Consider the following 19,812-nt stretch of genomic DNA (forward strand, 5'->3'; position numbering starts at 1 on the left):
TAGACTAAAGACTTGTCTTGACAACTATAAGGAAGGGTTTCAAAGGTGTGTGCACGACCCTTTAAATGACAAATAAAAGTACGGGAGTAGAAAAAATTAGTTAACAGCCAGTGTGTGCCATCGAGGAGGATTGAAAAAGTTAAAGCATGGCTTTCATGAAATGTTTATAGAATACCTGTAGGTACGTACAGTGTCTGGATCTGTATCTCCTTCTCAAAGTTTTTGGATCTATATCTCCTTCTCAAAGTTTTTATTAATTAGTCGGCTGCGTAAATAAAACTTCAGCTAATCCTCTCTTAGTGATATTTCTGCGGAAAAAAAGTTTGATGAAGGTGGAGCTCATTTCAATTTCTTTTAGTGACACCTCATGATATGGGTGATCAGCGAGATAAGCTGTACTGTGGTGAATGTGTACTTTGTCCTGGGGTATCGTTTATATTACATATATATGTGGGTAGAGCCGGACCAAGAAAAGTCTGCAGCGGATTTGATAGCCCGCGCATGTGTGTGTTATTTATACGTCATAATTTCATAGAAGTTTTACGTTTAAAATAACACGTGCAAATTCGCTGCAGACTTTTCTTGGTCCGATTTTATGCTTGTGTAGGGTCAAAACTACAACTAAAATATGGGTTAACATTTTGCTTGTATCTGATCATGTAACTTAGGTTTACGCATTTTTCAACAGTCTTTTGTCTGACTGTGTACTGTGTCGGTTGGTTTATTTTGTGAGTGCTCTGACAAATCACAAAGATCTCATGTTCTCTTAGAAGAGTTGTAAACCATATTAAATTACTTTATTATTAAAAAAGGGATCGCTTAGGATAAAATAAAACGCTTTACAAAAATGTTACGCAGCGAGAAAAAAATATTTATTTAAATAAGTAGCATATCGTTTGCAAAAACAATCTTCACCAGTAGAAAACCATTATATTTTATTAGGTAGTCAGTTGTTTATTCATCCATCTTGGCGCACTCCACGACCAGGTCCTTCATGCCAGCGCACGGACCATTGTCATCCCATTCCTTGCAGTCCTGGAAATATTTTTTATTATTATTTATACGATTTGAACGTCTTATTGCACACAATAGCAGCATAGTTATAGGTATTTCGTAATTTATGGTCTTAATATTTTTTCTTAATTTTCGACCAGTGACTAGAGAATATTTATAACCAAACGGAGACGCCCTGTCTATAATTTTCGGTACAAAATACAAAATAGTCTACCGTTTCTTGCGGGGGAGGGGCACATCAAATGTATACGTAACGTCAAAATAGCCATATCAGATAAACGTCAGTCCATACATGTGGTTGACATGTGGTTGACCATTGGCCGCCTATTTTCGATAGAAGGGAACGCCTGTTAATGACCACTCCGTTTAGTGACGCATTATTCTTAAGTATGTGGACATAATTAGGTTCGAAGCATTATTGATTTTAACAATTTAGAATAATAATTCAATACTAATTTTTGTTAAACTTTTGTAAATATATAGCATAATATAGCATATATATAAAGCATTACGACTAAATAAAAAGACGAATTCTAGACGCTTCTGGTGCAAGAGTGCTCAAAACTCATAACGCTCGATGAACTCCAGCGTTGAATAGCTATGGACAGGACTTCCTTTGCACCAGAAACGATTCTAATTGGGTGTCACCCTTGTGTCTAATACTATTCTGATTATGAATCAGGTACTTACATCAATTTTAGGTACAAAAACTACTAGCAGTTGAAAATGTAATTATTATGTTAAAATAGATACCGAGTTGGATAGTTACTGTAATAATAAATGTGGCAAGAAATGCCGCGCTGCTATAGGACTTTATAGCCATCAACGGCGATGCGGGACCCCATAAACACACAAGGGCCGCAAGAAACATCTACAACAGATGCTGTGGCCAATGATGATGATATAAGTTGTATTTTTAGAAAGCACTCGGGGACGTAATTATACATAGATATAATATAGTAGAGTAGGTATACTTACTAGGATAATGGACCTATGCAGGCACATCTTCAATTTGGCCAGCTGGCAAGCATCAGGTGGTCCATATTTGCTGATATCACCCTTGATACAGTTCTCTTTGACGGCTTCTAACAACGTAGGATTGCTTTTAAATTGTTCCGTAATGACCTTCTCCCATGCATCCATGTCGACAGTACCGTCATCAGAAGCGAATCCGAGTTTCTTCCCAACGCAAATATCATGCTCACACTAAAAAAATGTACATTATGATGAATACCAGTAACTACAGTACTTAGTGTGAGAACTTGTAAAGATTGTAAGACACCGGCCGTTTTACTATTACATATAACATACTATGTATTAACTCTTTCCATAGAAATCCGTTATGCCGTTTGTGTGTATAGGATGAACAAACTCATCAAAATGTCTAAAAACACAAACATTCAAATTTATAATACTTATAACTTATTAGAATATTCATAAACATATTTTACAGTACATATGGTCCTATTTTTCCGCACTAGTGCGTAAAATAGCACTTTTCGTACGATGTCAAAAGTTTAAAGGGCCATATGTACTGTAAAACGTTGTACGATACACGTGCGAATAGGTAATTCGCAACTCGTGTCGATTTAAAACACTCCCTTCGGTCGTGTTTTAATTTATCGCCACTCGTTTCGAATTTCCTCTTTTTCGCACTTGTATCGTAAATAACTATTTATGTTAAAAAAATTACATATCGCATACACGGCATTTGATCTGAAAACTGTTTTTTATAATGTAGCCTTTTCTGTGGTTTTATATAAGGATATCTGATATAACGAATTCATCTACTTGGCTGGGCAGTAGGTATTTTGAAGACAACGACAGCTGTCATTTTACTATGGAAATTGTCAATGACAGCGACGAGTTCAGTACCGGTAGTGCAGCTGCGGCTAGAAATGGAACGTTAAAGTGACATTCCATTTCCAACTGCAGCTGCAATACTGTTCATTTTCTATGGAAATTGACAATGACAGCGACGCGTTTCCATAGTAATATGAACAGTATTGCAGCTGCAGTTGGAAATGGAATGTCACTCTTACCATAAGAAAAATACAACACTTACAGAATGGTGAGCGTGTGGCATCTTGAAGCATTCTTTCAGCTCCTCTTTGACATCTTTCTCTCCTTTCGGTGGCATCATATCGTTTTTACAGCAATGCATAGATCCCTGGAAAAAGCAATTAAGGGGAATTAAATTACACAACAAATGGTTAATATTATACATATAGTGTTATGTACATAATGCAAGCAATCACATAATTTTCCTTTATATTTACTAATTAAGTATTGCAGATTTTTTATCGAATAGTTTATTTCGCCACCGCTAGTTAGTAGGTCTCCTATAGGTCAATATTAAACCTTTATTTTAGTCGTATCGTACTATTGAAAAGGCACTACGTAACAATAAATATCATCCCCAAAACCCCAAATGTTCTTTTAAAAGGAAAATTCCAAATTTAATTTTGAACTTTAATGAAATAAAATAAGGTTAGGTATACAGTATTCAACATTGCAAATGTAACGCTTGGGCTCCCCCCTTCCGACGTGTCGGAAGCCGGTGCTGCTTGCAACCGTTTAAGGTTGAAATCGACTCGCATTTGATCAGTTTTTTACTCACCGGATGAAACACCCTCATACATTTTCTCTTATCCTCACCGTCGGCCTGTAATCAAGAAAAAAACTTTAAGGGAACAAAAATGTTTCCTCGGAACAGTTGGAAATACACATTAATTTACGACTAGAGTGCATAACAATCACAATTTAGCCCAAACTCCAAAGGCGGCAGAGACACTTCGTTACATTACGAAGTTCCGTTAATCATTGTAGGTCCTTAAGGTCCTTATAAACAGTTCCACTTTAACGAAAACACTAAGAAAATTCATCGCCAAGCGTAAAATATTTGTCGTTGACCAATTTGGTTGAATTGATCTGCATTAGCAATTCTATTTCATCAAACAGCAAAGTTTAAAGGCAAATACTTGATTTGTAGATAAAATACAATAATTGCTATAGGCATGCCTATAAGCTTTAAGGGGTTTCCTCAATTCCTCATGGATTCTATTATCAGAACTGGATGTTGACAAAAAGGTAAACAAAATACGTAAAAAAATTACAGGAGTTAAAAATATGTACGATCGGGGCTTTAAATTAAGGACCCACGTTGCCATACTAATAGTATAGAAAAGTGGGTACTTCCATAACATAAGTAGGTATGTACCGACACTATAGTTCATAGTCTAATAAAACATGGTCTTCTCTTCCCAGAGTGACACAAGCCTACGTCACAATAACATGGCCGCTATATATAGCGCTATCGCATATTATCATATAGCGCTGTCGCATGATGACGTAGGCTTGTGTCAGTCAGGTGACCTAGAAAAGACGGGAAGAAAGTACCAGGCGGAGTATATTATTATACCATGCTATATATAGTTGATTAAAAAAATCAATACATGTTTATGAATATCTATCATATGTATGCGAAATTATAAACCAAAATAATATTGTTTTCTGTATCGTAAAGTTTATTTGTATAAAATAAGTTATGTAAAAGTACTTGCTTACCAACACGGCAGTCAATGCAAAAGCCAACACTGTGAAACGAAGCATGTTGTCTGACGGACCACACTGAATAACTTTACGTTGAATGCGCTCTTTTTATATATAACGCGGTAAAACGATTAATTTAGCCTACGTAGGTAGGTATTTAATTCTAGACAGGAAAATTATAGCAGTCAGCAACAATGGCTAGGTCGTCATTACTCAGCCGATGTAGTTTTTTCCTAAAAATGGTCCGATTACCCATTTGACAAATCATTTACGCGCGGAAGTCGTTAAACCGGCTGAACAGCAGCAAAATTGGAAGGTAATGACAATTTTTTGCAATACCAAACATGTACTTAACACCTCGAGTAACCGAAGCTCCGAATTCATAATAGTGCTATAGAATTTTCATTATGTTTAACAACGGAAGGTTACATATTGTTTTGTCTCCCCCTAACGCATTACAAGTTCTCTTTCTCGCTCTCTAGAGTGTGCCTTAGGTTAGTGTTTGGAAGCATTCAGAAGGAGTGTTGCGCGTCCGAACAATTGAGTGTAGTTAAGATTTATATCCATCCTCAGTCACTATTATAATGACGCAGTGAAAAAGCATTACTACAATGTATGGATACTGTGACAGAATACGGCAGTTTAAAAAATGGTTTCAATACGATTCCAGGACACATTTCCTAGACTAGATTAAGTATGACTCACGTTAGACCGGGCCGTGTCCGGGCCGGCGCTTCCGGCGCATCGTTTTCTATGGAACTCATCACGTGATCGCCTGTCATGCCATAGACATGCTCGCTGTAATATCGTATCCCACCAAAAACATTCTGTAAAAAACTAGCCAAGTCTCGATGGAGCTGCTTGAATCTCTAAAAAGTAATGAAATCTAGACAAAGTCGTGCCAAGTCTAAGGTTCCTTACTGCGATTTCTTGATTATTATAGTTAATGTTGTGTGACTTGGCCGTTGAAGGGTACACAAGGGTACAAAACCAGGTGCTCCATGACACCATTGCACCAATCTGTCGCCAGAACCGCTACCCATTGACGATGGAAAATTGCCACTTGGAAAACGTTGGTTCAATAACCAGTCAATTGTGACTTGATAAAGCTGCGTATTTCAATAATACTTATGTATGGGCGAGCCTGAAACAAACACTTCTTTTTGGTGCAATGGCAGATTGGTGCAATGGTGTCATGGAGCACCTGGTTTTGTACCCTTGTGTACCCTTCAACGGCCAAGTCACACAACATTAACTATAATAATAAAGAAATCGCAGTAAGGAACCTTAGACTTGGCACGACTTTGTCTAGATTTCATTACTTTTTAGAGATAAACAAGCAGCTCCATCGAGACTTGGCTAGTTTTTTACAGAATGTTTTTGGTGGGTTTTCACTTGTTTTTGTAGAAACGTGGGCATATTGATTTATTTTATTAGATTTTCTTATTTAACACATTTTTTTTCTTTTTAGGAGTAGTATTTATATTATTACAAATCTTTCTTTTCTTTTTTTCCGGTTCTGATTCTTGTACAGTAGCAACAGTTTTTCGTATTTTCATTAAATCTACTAATTAAATAATAATCAGTAATCCGTCACTAATCATCATATAATGACTTGGCAATCGCACATAATGCTTTACTCGTACCGTACTCGTAAATATGTGTAATGCTCAAACTGCAATTAGCGCTAGCGTTATGTTCAATTAGAATTATTTTTAATAGGTGACGATGATCCTTTTGTCATTATGCAGCCGTGCGATGGCCAAGTCATTATACGTATTACAAATTAAAGATATCTTATTGATACGGTTTTAACACCTCCTGGCACTGATTAAAATAACCGACTTGGTTTCACATTACATCTCAAAACTTTTTTGTAGTAAAAGCGTTGCGAGACTTGCACCTTTTTACATGTAATGTTTTTGATGGGATCTCATCTCTTTTTGTAGGCAGTCCTTCTTTTCGGGTACTCATACCCATACTATGTATACACATATCATAACTAAACATATCTTCATTCATACTCACATCGTACATCGTAGTGTACCTTTACTTTACTTTACCTACTATTTGTAGGAACTGCAACAGTAACTTTGTAATATCATATATTTATATGGGATTACAAACTTACTTATGCAGTTCTTAGATCTTTAAAACGTGACTGATATTGCAATATTTTTAGGTTTTCCCTTTATGTGGCCATTAAACCTTAACTCTGTACCAAATTTCAGCTCTCTGAGTTTATGGGAAGTACTAGTTCTATTCTGATGATCATGAGTGAGTTTCATAAATGCGAAACTTTGCCTTCGCTTAACTTCGGAACTAAATGACTTGAAATTTTGGATTTTAAGTATGTGATTATAGCTTACTGGATGATCAAAATTTCTGCGTTCTGGTCTTATCCAGAGGTTCTCAAATAGGGGCCTGAAAATGCGGCGAAATGGTTCCAGTGAAGGATGGTACGGCAGTGTTTGCTTCGCGCTCGACTTGGCGGGGGCACTGCCGTGCCCCCCGATTAGCTGCACTGGCGGGTAAAATTATGAGTATCAGTCAGAATAATTCGAATAACTCATGTAGACATAAAACACTCCCTTAGGTGGTGTTTTCATTTATAGCCGCCCATTGCGGATTTCCTATTTTTCGCACTTGTATCGTATCATAATTTACTATAGTATCTAGTGAGCTATTAATAAACTCAGGCTTACCTAATAAAATATGTAATTTCTTTAGTTTCTATATCTAATATTCTGTGTCTAATATTCCATAAGATTGTGATGAAAATAAAAAAATCAAATTTTGCCTATGACACAGAATTCATAACGAAGCTGAACTTTGCCGATTTCAGCCTGCCTTGGCACGATAACAGGATGATGTCATAAAATCAAATTTCAGGTTTCGCGAATACGACGTCGTTCAGACGAATGATAAAGGTTATTCGAGTTTAGATGCGCATTACCTTAATACGATTTCAGGTTCATTAGTGGTATAGTATCCTTACATTGAGCACTAGTGAGATTCGTGACCTACCATGACTACTAATGACCTACTAGGTAATTATTACACCTACCATGTAATGAACATATTACCATTTCGTCTTTATTTTATTTTTAATAGTACATTCAGAGTTGGGCAAAATGTAATCGATTGACGATTAACGATTAAAATTAACCGACTTAATCGCGAGCAACGATTAAAAGTGACGATTAATTAATTTTAGTCGAAAAGCTCCGACTAATATTGTCACGATTAAATTAATCGTCGACTAATTACCGGCGATTAATTTTTTTAATCGATTAATTAGTTCGATTAATTTTCTCTCGATTAATTTTAGCAATACATATGGTCTTTTTAACCGACTTAAAAAAAAGGACGAGGTGCCTAATTCGTCTGAAACATTTATAAGGGTCAATTTCACCAAACGAGCATTTTTGTCTAATTCCCATGGAATTTTGAAATACCAACATTACACAAAAAAAAATATGCTGAGAATTTGATAAAAAATATAATAAATATTAATTTTCTTATGGGATAAAAATATTCATAAAACTATAAAAGTTATTTAAATTTAAAATTTTGGTCAGGGCACGGGAATTAGTGTGTCCATGGAAATTAGATTTTACTAGGTCGGAAATTAGAACACGGCACGGGAATTGTTTTCTTAACTTATTTTGGTACTTAAAACTATTATTTATGTATATTTTAATCTACAATAATATACTGCAACCATACTGAAGTGGCATCGGACATATTTACCTTCTTTAATTTTAGTTTCGAACGACAAATCTACGAAAGTATGTTACACTAAAAACTACGTATTTGACTAATCCTTTCCTTTATTTTAATGACAACTAATATCTCTTTCTTAGTAAAATGTACATATTTCAAAACAATACTTTGAGTAGTTTCGTAAACTTGTCCGTCTTTACATACAAAACTATTCATTAAAAAGTGTCATTATGTATCTGCATGTAGATAGGTACAAGGTGTATGATCTGGTATATGGTCTTATAGGAAATGATACTAAGAAATAAATAGGGCCACAGTGAGAAGAAGTTATTGTGTAAGTTAATCTGAACAAATCGAATATGCTGCCTTCATAAATTAATAACCCAAAAAATTGTTTGAACACATATGAGGTAAGGTGGGGTAAGACTATCACTTGTATGAAATCCTCATACTGTTAGTCTTGCCCCGATCAAAATAAACTAAGTTAGTCTTACCCCGCCTTACTTTACACATAGGTATACGGGGTGTCCCTGCCCTGCGGGAAAATCTTCAAAGTGTAGGTTGGTTAAGTAATTTCTCAAAAATATCATAATCTTCCTAAAAAAAACTTGCTAAAAAAATACCCCCTGGCACTGACTAAAATAACCGACTTGGTTTCACATTACATCCCAAAACTTAAATATCATCTAGTTTAAGTATTTGACACTAAATTAGTGATACTAATGTAGAATTTTTCGTAGGATTTTTCATTATGCTCAAAAGTAGATTCCGGATAGGGCACGGGAGTAGTAATTTGAGCCTTTAGGTATTTTTAAGTGTACTCTAAAAACCAATTAATCAGTGAATTCATATGGAACCCGGTGTGAAAGTGTGGCTTCTTTATGTAAAAAAAAAAATGGTAAGTATTATCTGATGCTAGCCCGCGATTTTCATCACGGACAGAAAAAAAAAATGTTCAGAAATTGACCCATAAATAATATAAGTAACAGACGAATTTTTATGTATGTTCACTTGGAGACTATTAATTTCGACCGTCTTCGATAGGATAGTATCCGTTCGATGTAAGTAGTAAGTAATTACTGCATTGACAAAAACCTTATAGAAAACAACTGATAAGAGGTAAGTAATGTGTTTGCTCTTTCATACACATACGTCGTTCTCTTTCTAATTTTTATACCTGCGCTACAAGCCCTAAACCCTTACCTAGAGATGCCGCGCTAAGTTATCCGCATTATTATAGTAACCAATGTAACCATCTTATACTATTGAAGCACATTTATAACACTGGAATGGTTTTTAATGTGTACGCAAGAAGTTTTGATTTTTAGTTAGGTACATACAAAAATGACCACCAGTATCCTGTCTACTTTCAATCGAGAGTTAATCGAGAAATTTAATCGATTAATATTAAGATTAATTCAATTTCAATCGTATGTTAGGTCGACTAAATTAATCGCGATTAAATTAATCGCCGATTAATTTTGACGATTAACTTTTTTAATCGATTGATTAGTCGATTAAAAAGTTAATCGATTAATGCCCATCTCTGAGTACATTACTACAGAGGCCGGGACGAAAGGGGTTGCCGGCCGAAGACATATAGACGGCCGAGCGAAGCGAGGCCGGATAGGTCTGAGCGCGGGCAACCCCATTTCCCGCCGAGGTATGTATAGTGCTTTTCTCAAACATACAATGAAATAAATAAAATAAAAAAATCCACGAAACCCAAGTTTTATTTATAGAAAAAACTAAAAGTAAACTACACCCAAAATATAACCAACACGTACCTATATCATTATCACGCGTATGTTTTACACGAGTCGTGTATTTTTACTACCCGTATATTTTCATGTATCTTTGATTTTTTCGCCTTGTATCCGTCTGACTGTCGTTTTCGTCACATAAGTTTACATAGTCTTTCATGTTGATATCATGTTTCACATTCATCGTAGCTTTATGCATGGAGTAAATAAGTATAATTTCCACAGTGTTGACGAATTTGTAGTTACATTCATTTAAAATATGCCACAAAACTGTTTCTAATAAACTGTAAGCTATTTTTCTTAGTTTCTCAAATAATAAAATTGCCATAAGCAACCATATACATACTTCGTCTTTGACTTGGCGGCAGAGGCAGCAAGTTATTTAAAATCAATTCTGCTTACGCTGCCAATTCCAACACCTACGATTACAATTAATATTAATTTCATTATTTCGTCGGAACTCATATTAAAGTCAACAGCGCACCATAAATCCAATAAAACAGAATGAATATTTTTCAACTTTACCTCCATAACAATTTAAAAAATATAACTACGCGTGTTTGAGTAGACCTTTTTACCGCTAACGTTTAGATGAAATATTTTAAATGTTTTTATTTGTGTAGTTAAATTTATAATTTAAAATTATAGAATGTATTATTTATTAAGTTCATGTTGATTTTATATAAATAAAACTGCAAATTATAGCAAACATTGTTTTTTTTTTATAGGCGTAGTGGCAGTGTCATTACGAACCATAAAGCAAATACTGCCTCTAGTTTTTTTTAGTGGATGAATGCCACGATGCTGTGTCACAAATATCTGTGAAATGAAAATTAAAAAAGAGGACTTTGCCGGCCTAGGCCTGCAAGATGTGTATGAAATTCCATTAACGACCTTTTGTCCTAGCCGCACCTGAAACGTCATACTTCGCAGCCTATTATAAGGAACATAACATCAATATTTCATTGCATGTTTGAGAAAATTATTGTAACAACAGGCCATGTATTGCACATATTGCCTTTTATATTCCTTATTTCAATTATTTGATTGCTTGTAACGATATACCATGTAAAGGATGTTTATAGGAAAACTTAAATATTTTTTAACATATTGAATACTGGAATATTGCTTTATTATATAATTACCTGTGAAATTTTGATAAACCCGGTTTTTTTTAAGTCATTTAATTTCTAGGGTGCATTCCTGAGCTTACAGTAAGTAACTTACAAAAGTAAGTAAGTACTTTAAGCGAGGAAGTAATTTTAATTATTTCCTTTTTAACCGACTTCCATTTCATAGAAGGAGGAGGTTCTGTATTCGGTTGTGGCTATTTTTTTTTTCTATGTACGGTCACCGATTACTCCGACATCCGTAGTCCGATTTGAGTAATTCTTTTTTTGTTTGAAAGGAGCTACCTCCGAGTTGGTCCCATTTTAATTTGGTTCTGTTCTGATGATGGGATGGGATCCATGAGGAATTGAGGGAACTCCTCAATTTTTAAATGCACATGCATGGTGAGTTGGGTGTTTTCTTAAGCAACTCGAGCATTTTCTCCCGAAAACCACCACTTTGATGAAGTAGACCTGATGATGATGATTGTTTTGATGATAATGATGATGATTTATTAAATGTAGTATGTTCAGCGATTACTCCGGCACCTGTGATCCGATTTGAGTAATTCTTTTTTTGTTTGGAAGGAGTTGCCTCCAAGCTGTTTCCGTATTATTTTTGGTTCTGGTCTGATGATGGAATCCATGAGGAATTGAGGGAACTCCTCAGTTTTTAAAGGCACGTGTAAAGTGATTTCGGTGTTTTCTAAAGTAACTCGAGCATTTGCTTCCGAACACCGCCAATTTGATGTAGTGCAAGTGTAGCCTTACCAAGAGTTTGACATTGACATATTCGCTAAGTTAGCGATGCTAACGTCTTCGTAACTTACTTTTTATGCATCTCTCTCGCACTAATATGCCAGTGCGAGCGAGATGCAAAGAAAGTAAGTTACACACACGCTAGCGAATAAATCAATGTCAAACTCTTGGTAAGCTGGTAAGGATACTGATCGGGGGTTAGGGTTAGGAGTTAAGGGGCCGGGGTTTAAGGGGTCGGGTAATGGTGGTTGAAGGGGTGCTGGTTCAGGGCCGAGGGGTACATGGATCAGGGGTTCATACGCTATGAGGTTGAGTGATCGGGGGGAGGTTGAGGGATTGGGTCAGTGGCGGGGCGGAGGATGGATTTAGTGTAGTGACAGGAATTATAATTTCCCAGACGGACTCGAGAAAATTCCAGATTACATATTTATTAAAGTAGATACACGAATTTAGTGTTAATCATGATGTTGTTTTTCATTCACGCGTCGCGCTATTAACAATGCGTTAAAACTAAAAATGGAAAAATAAAAACTTTTTACAAAAAAAATAAAACCGACTTCAAAAAGGATGAAATAAAATATTATCCTTTTTAAGTCTATACGTTACCAACTGATATGTTTGAAGTCGGTGCCAAGCCAACTTTTGAAGCATACCATGATTTTGGTGCGATTCGATAAGGATGTACGTTGGATTGCCTTACAATGAACGTACTTTCTGTAGGTACAGTCGACGTTAAAAAGTTAAGTTGGTAACGTATAGACTTAAAAAGGATAATATTTTATTTCATCCTTTTTGAAGTCGGTTTTATTTTTTTTGTAAAGAGTTTTTATTAGAGATAGGTTATAAATAAATGGTTAATTTTTATCCGATAAGGTCCCTACGAGTGAGTACACTTGCCTTAGGGCCTGTTAGTGTTTAGTATGAGTTTATTACATTTGATACTAGACGTAAGTACAGCAATCTCGGACTATCGATACCTATTGATATGTCATTGTCTTCAATTGTTTTTGTATTTTAATATTAGGGAAAGTCCCGCATTGTCGGACGCTCGGACGGTCGGAATTTTTGAAGAAAACCAAACAGTATTAAAAAAATGTATGTTTAGTTATTTACTGAATTAACTTAGTCAACAAAATTAAGGATTGAAACAAAATATCACAATTGTTAGTTGCCGAGATAAACGTGTGTCCGAATAAATAGATTCCGTCCGGCGATACGGGACTTCCCCCTATGTCCGTGTGACGACAACGCTGTTAATTACTTCGCTAATATTTTCATCGAACCTATTCATTTCATAATAGGTTACTATAGTTATCTCTGTTGAGTTGTGTTAATTAATTCATCGAATGTGGTTGGTGCTACTGGACTGGCTTACATTCCCTACTGGGAGGGTTATTTGAAATTGAATATCCCATCGCTATTTGTAATTTCTATGATACGTATATGACGGGACTCGCAGTGAATCTCGTGCCCATCAATATGAACACTGATTCTGTTTTAACAATTTGACGTCACTTCCATTTTATATTCGTGTTATCGGGTAGGAATTTCATGAGCACTAATAAGTGCGAACAAAATGCCTTATGGTACGACTCCTGCCTACATTTCACCAGTAACAATCAACGTTAGCCGCTAACGCTTATTGGTGCCCACGGTTAAGGTTATATCAAATTATGATGAAAACCGTATTTAATGCTTAAAACAGAATCGGCTTGCCGCTTAGCGAGTGTGTAATATTCGTATAATACCAATAATAAACCCAGTTAGGATTTTTATACTTCGCATAGGCCTACGATCTTTATTGATGCCATATTTCAGGAAACTTTATAGATTGGCAAGTGTCAGTGCGAACCCGCAGCGTTCCTACTGGGCGGGATCTTTCTGCGAGCGTGAGTAATGTGCTTTGCGGTATCGGATATCGATCTGAAAGTTCATAAGTAAGTTTTCGGATTGAGTGTATAGAGGCAGAGTATTTGATAAATCCTTGTTAAAACTGAACGGTCGTCGGTGTTTAAGGATTATACTTTTACTAGCGATCCGCCCCGGTTTCCCATGGATAAACGGTAATAAATTATACACTGAAACCTTACTCAAGAATCACTCTATTGATAAGTGGTTTTAGAGTTTATCGCGAACGTACATACACTTAGACTATGTTTTATTAGGTGTAGTGATTTGTTCTATATAGCTCACATTAGTACCTATTGAAAATTTATAACAATTAGGTCATTCATTTTATTAATATTGTACGAGTACCTAGTTATAATGTAATTCGGTGCTAGGGACTTCCTGTATCCATTTTAATGACGATTTTCTGCATAAGATTTAATTCAAAATCACCTAATCGCAGAATGTTTAGTTAGCAAACCAAAACAAATGTAACCAAATCTATGAGTAGTTGAGTACCTATATTTCGCTTTGGCCAGTAATCATTTGGCAGAATACTTAGGTGAGGTCGTTATACTGAACAATCATTTATGTAATGTGGAAATGTTGGTATACCATTAGATGATTCACCCAAATGAACTTATGGGATAAATTGTTCGCAAACTGTCAACGCAATTACGATTAGAAATAGCAAATAAGTGACTCTCAAAATAGGTGCATTTATTTCATCAATTCGATAAAATCATTCCCATAAGAAAACGTCTATTATATTAATTATCGTTATCTAATAATACTTCAATGGGTTAGTTGAAATCAAAAGTAAAACCTATTTATTGCTTATCAGCAGTAAATATCTGAAGTGACATAGTAATTGCACTTCGGACGACATTAAAAATTGTTCTTGGAGTTGTTAAAGTTTATTATTAAGCTGTACAGTTGAGAGCAAGCTTGGCTGCGCCTGAACTGATGAGCGGAGCGTGACGGGAATAGTGAACTGACAGAGTAAGTAGACAGTGCGGGAACAGTACCCATACCTACATACATTCTTACCAAACCATCATACTTATACATCTTTAACCTTGTTAGAAACATGCTGAAGTTACTTAATTTTCTTGTTTTTTTTTTGATAAATAGTTTATAAAAATGTTTTTTTTGATAAATAGTTTATAAAAATGTTGAACCCCTTGACTCCGATTAGGGTTTATTCATTTATTTAGCAAAAATACAACAACAATTTCATTTATTTATCAGCAATTCATCAGTGAGTTTTGTCCGAGCGGTAGTCATGAAATCGTCATATTAAAAATTACCTACCCACCTTCTTCGTTAAGAAATACGTAGTAAGAGTATGACAGTACCTATAGTGCGATACATCTTTAATTTATTATGATAATCTTGAATACTTAAAAAACCGGCCAAGTGCGAGTGGGACTCGCGTTTCTAGAAGTCCAACTAAATACGAACCTATGTATTTTAAAATTATAAAAAATATGTCCATCTTTGGGTCACTACTTTACATATGTGTACCAAATTTTAACTTAATTGGTCCAGTAGTTTCCGAGAAAATAGACTGTGATAGACGGACAGACAGACGCACGAGTGACCCTATAAGGGTTCCGTTTCTTCCCTTTGAGGTACGGAACCCTAAAAATGATATTACCTACTATTCTCACACTGTCTCCTGTTGAGCTAGTCACGCGCACGGCACGGCACGCGCGGTATTTGTACCAGCGGCCACACTCGGATTTTTAAAATATATTTTTCACAAATTTTTTACCCTTTACTTATCTCAGCCGTTTAAACCAACGCTATGAAAATATCTGAATAATGAGACGTCGTCGAGGACTACAAATTAACATCTTTTTAATTTATTTTAATCTCTCTTTATTTTGTATTATTTAAGCACCTCATTAATTTAATTAATTCCAAGAATACAAGCCATACCTAGCTCAGTGTTATCATACAATACAATATAGTCTGAGCTAAAAAGATAGTGTTGTCTAAGTGACCTACAATCGAGTCATCATTTCAGCCTATATACGTCCCACTGCTGAGCACAGGCCTCCTCTCATGCGCGAGAGGGCTTGGGCTATAGTCCCCACGCTAGCCCAATGCGGATTGGGACTACAATCGAGTAAGTTTAGTATAATCTTAACCTCGTATGTCCCCGTGTACTTGTACAAGTACAAATTAAAGTCGAGTTTTGAACTCACATAAAAATAAAAATTATTAAAATGAAAAGTTTTATATCAGTGAGAACCCTACAAAGCTATTTACATTTTAAATTAACACAGTCATGTCATGTCATTCAATAGGATCTAGTTGCTAGGGTTGAAAGATAATTTTCGCACTAACATATTTTAACAAACTGTAACATTAAAACGGTTAGAAAATTAAAGTGATTAATAAGAATAATAAGTCAAAAATAAAGTACGTAGCTTTAAAAATTCCCAGTTTCCGTAAAAGTCCTTCGTTCTGTTCCACCCGATATATTCAGCTATATATTTTATTTTCTTTTTGAAAAAAAAGTAACTAAGGTGCACAAATTGTCGAAACCCAGTCTCCTAAAATTATCTTACTCGTATTACTTACCATAATACGTATTCGTTCACGTATTCCACTTCTCTCCACTAAATAAATTCTAGTTACGTGTCAAGTAGTGAAAGTGCTTCGGGTAAACATTGATTTAATGAATGTATGGAGCTGCGCTGAATATGTTTATACGGGGTGAGGTTATTCGTCCTTCGAGTGTTGTTGGAGACTGTACGAGGGATGGCTGGGAATGGTTGAACCTGAATTATATCACCATGCAGTGAAACATCCACCTTCATAATTATATAAGCAAATTGGTTGTAAGTAATCAGTTTTAGCTTGCCATCATTCTATGTTGTTCATAATCTGTACCTCTTCATTAAGAGTCCGCAGCAAGCTCGGTTCTCTAAACGTATAGCAGCTACGCTCTCATTTTAAAACTACTTTCAATAGATTTCTCTGAAACTTTGTACTTACTTACAAATATAAGGTATAAATAAATAAATATTAGGAAAAGCACCAGCAAAACTGTATTTAAGTCTAAATTAAATAAGCTCATGTTGAAACAATATGAAGCTGGGATGAACTTAAGTTGAGGAGTGTCATTTTATATTTAACTTGTACTTGTATTTGTATATAGCATCTAAAAATAGTTTAAATACCTAAATTAAGTAAATTAGCCTAAAACAGTATGTAAAGAGAGGAGCCTATTTCTGCCAACAAACTGTTATACAGTTTGGCGGAGGTGTACCTATGATGTAAAAATATGCTGTTCCGTGAATAAATGGTTTTTTTTAAATATTTATGCTTGTAATTAGTTTATGTAGCTGCAGATAATTACTATAGTTAAAAATATAGTTTTTCACACAAAACTTGTTTTTGTTTTAGAGGAGCTGGTACAACAACTTGGAACTGGAGCTGGGTAACAGTCATTTATGGCTCCTCTACACGATGGGCCAACGCCGGCCACTCCAAGGGACGCATTTATGCGTTAGAGGGAGCTAGTGACATTGCTATCTTATTCTACCGTATGGCTGCGTCCCTTGGAGTGGCCGGCGCTGGCCCATCGTGTAGAGGAGCCACAATACATATACCTCATGTCATTGTATGTGCTAAGTTTCATTACAATCCAATACGTAGTTTTAAAATGAGAACGTAGCTCTGTTCGTATGGGAAGGTGAAATTCGGCCGAGCTTGATGCGGACTTTTAAAGGTGTCTGTTTCTGTTCTGCAAAAAAATGCACGAGCTACTAAAATCCACAATTAAGAGCCAACAGGAGTGGTCATTTCTCCATACAAACGTAGTCCTCGTTTTCCTCCGTGGTTTTTGAAGCTAGAGCAATGATTTTTTCAACACAGATTAATATTGTCAATATCTGTGTCGGACCGTTTTGCTTTTTTTTATATTTTTGTTTTTTAAGGCGCTAGAGCCCTTCAAAAATGGCCAAAATGGCCTAATTGACTATGCCGCAATGAGAGGCGTGGTATTCAAAACTGATATCAATTAGCCAAAAAAGCAAAACGGTCCGACACAGATAATTTCATAATCATTTAGATTTCCAAATTTGGTTACGATTGGTTAAGTTTTGGAGGAGGAAAAAGAGGACTACGAAACCTCTATTTTTGTCATTTTTACGCAGGATCTTTCGCCTCAGCTGCAGTTGTCCCTATCGCACTAATTTTAGGGGCGGAGTCAAGTTTCTAAATACGTACACAGCCAGAAAAGTGATGGGCAATAGTCGACATTTAATGTCGATAATCTAGTGATGTAAGAAGTTATCGATAAACCGTCTTGTGTGAAAATATCTAGATCCTCCTAAGACACAAGGGGTTTTGCGTTGAGAGGGAACACATTTTTGTAGTTACATAGGTACAATCTATTTTGAACTTTTTGATTCTAATATTTCAAATTAGAAATCAAAATCAAAAATATTTTATTGCATGGTTATGGATTTACAAAATTTTTAGGTACAGTCACGCTCCGTAATTGTCGAGCAATTTAAGGTCCTAGCTAGGGAATGCAATCTCGCACCAAGATTGGCGATTCGAGATCTCGCACGAAAAATTCGAATCGAGATTGGGTGTTTCGAGATCTCGACAGTCAGATTTTCGGGATCGAGATTAATATCTCGACGAGATCGAATTTGACAAAGTAACTAAAAATGTGTTATTTTAATCAATAATCTCTAAGAATTCCATAGATATAGACATCGTAAAATCGGGCGTATCGAGATATTCCTAGGAATATAATGAAACGCCGACATTTCATGATCTGCCTAGCGAACACCAGCCATTTTGCGCAAACCTCAAGGTGTGATATTCTGATATTCCTATAGTCTATAGGCAAATTAAACAAAAGTCGTCTCCTTCACGATTTTCGTCGACATCTCTTCTAAATACCTAAAACTGGTATGGACGTGTTCCTCGTGGTCTCCAGAATATGAATAAACCGGTTTTTATTTTATGGAGGGGGGGGGGGGGGACGTGTCGAAAAAAAGGAAGGAAAAAGTGGGCGGCCGACCAGCATTGATATTTGTTCACGTCTTTAGTCCTATGGGACCGATCGGTTCGTGTGAGATGTCGTTTGAAAGAGTATTAAACGTGCAATTATTGTTTTATAATAACCGTAGTCATGACTGTAGTCATTTACAAAATATTTAAAATATATGATTTTTTACCGTGCATGGATGGCATAAGTACTGACAAAACATGCGTCTAACTCAATAAATTATAACTTTATCGCAATTAATGTTATTATAAAATATACGAAAAATTTCATTAGCTTTCCAAAAACATAAGTTTTATTGATGTATGATATTATACATATAACAAAGTAATGATGAATTTTGTTCCGTCACGTAAATGGCGGGCGACCGACCTCAACTGATCATTATTTCTCGGGTTCTATTTTACTGATCAATTGGTGATGCATACCATTAGAAAGAATATTAAACATACTATAATTGGTTTCTAATAACCGTAGTCATAACTGTAGTCATTTACAAAATCATTGAAAATATGTATATGATTTCTCGATCAATTATTTTACAATGCACCCGCTATGAAGCTAGGAATATCAAAGAATGCATTGCTCTGATGAATCTGCCGTCTCTTTCATAAGGAAGATCGTGATATGCTTGGGTTAATATTAGATCAGGAAATGGTGGCGTTTCATGATACGCCAAGGATTACGATTTTTCGATATGCCGCCGACATACTACTTATTTAAGGTACCTCATGTTATATTTTGAAAATAACAACAACAAATTAAATATTTAACATAAAATCAATTTTAATTTTTACTTTACTTGTATGAAATGCTATCGATGTTAAACCACTATTTACCTTTACTTAGAAACTGCGTAACAATAATAGAGCTAAAGCCGGACACATAATAGCACTGCCTGAACAACATGAATCTAAGGTCATATATTACTTAAAACAAAGTATTTCACTTTCAGTCTTGTTCG

General features: G+C 35.5%; 1 protein-coding gene across 1 annotated transcript; it reads right to left on the reverse strand.

The window, feature by feature from the left end:
- Positions 1-850: 850 nt before the first annotated feature.
- On the reverse strand, positions 851-4,653 carry LOC134670777 (uncharacterized). Its single transcript, XM_063528593.1, has 5 exons — positions 4,582-4,653; positions 3,635-3,679; positions 3,080-3,184; positions 1,993-2,220; positions 851-1,035 (listed from the first exon to the last, which is right to left on the reverse strand). The coding sequence occupies exons 1-5, from the start codon at positions 4,624-4,626 to the stop codon at positions 955-957; spliced, it is 504 nt and encodes a 167-aa protein (XP_063384663.1). The 5' UTR covers positions 4,627-4,653; the 3' UTR covers positions 851-954.
- Between the last annotated feature and the right edge of the window lie 15,159 nt (positions 4,654-19,812).

The sequence above is a fragment of the Cydia fagiglandana genome, chromosome 1 (assembly GCF_963556715.1).
Source record: "Cydia fagiglandana chromosome 1, ilCydFagi1.1, whole genome shotgun sequence".
Lineage (NCBI taxonomy): Eukaryota > Metazoa > Arthropoda > Insecta > Lepidoptera > Tortricidae > Cydia > Cydia fagiglandana.

What these genes read in the sequence shown, in the direction of transcription:
- LOC134670777 (XM_063528593.1), bottom strand. Translation starts at nt 4,626, where the DNA reads ATGCTTCGTTTCACAGTGTTGGCTTTTGCATTGACTGCCGTGTTG. An exon ending in GTATGAGGGTGTTTCATCCG is followed by an intron (nt 3,185 to 3,634) that starts GTGAGTAAAAAA and finishes TGCTTTTTCCAG; the next exon opens with GGATCTATGCATTGCTGTAA. An exon ending in TGCATAGGTCCATTATCCTA is followed by an intron (nt 1,036 to 1,992) that starts GTAAGTATACCT and finishes AAATATTTCCAG; the next exon opens with GACTGCAAGGAATGGGATGA.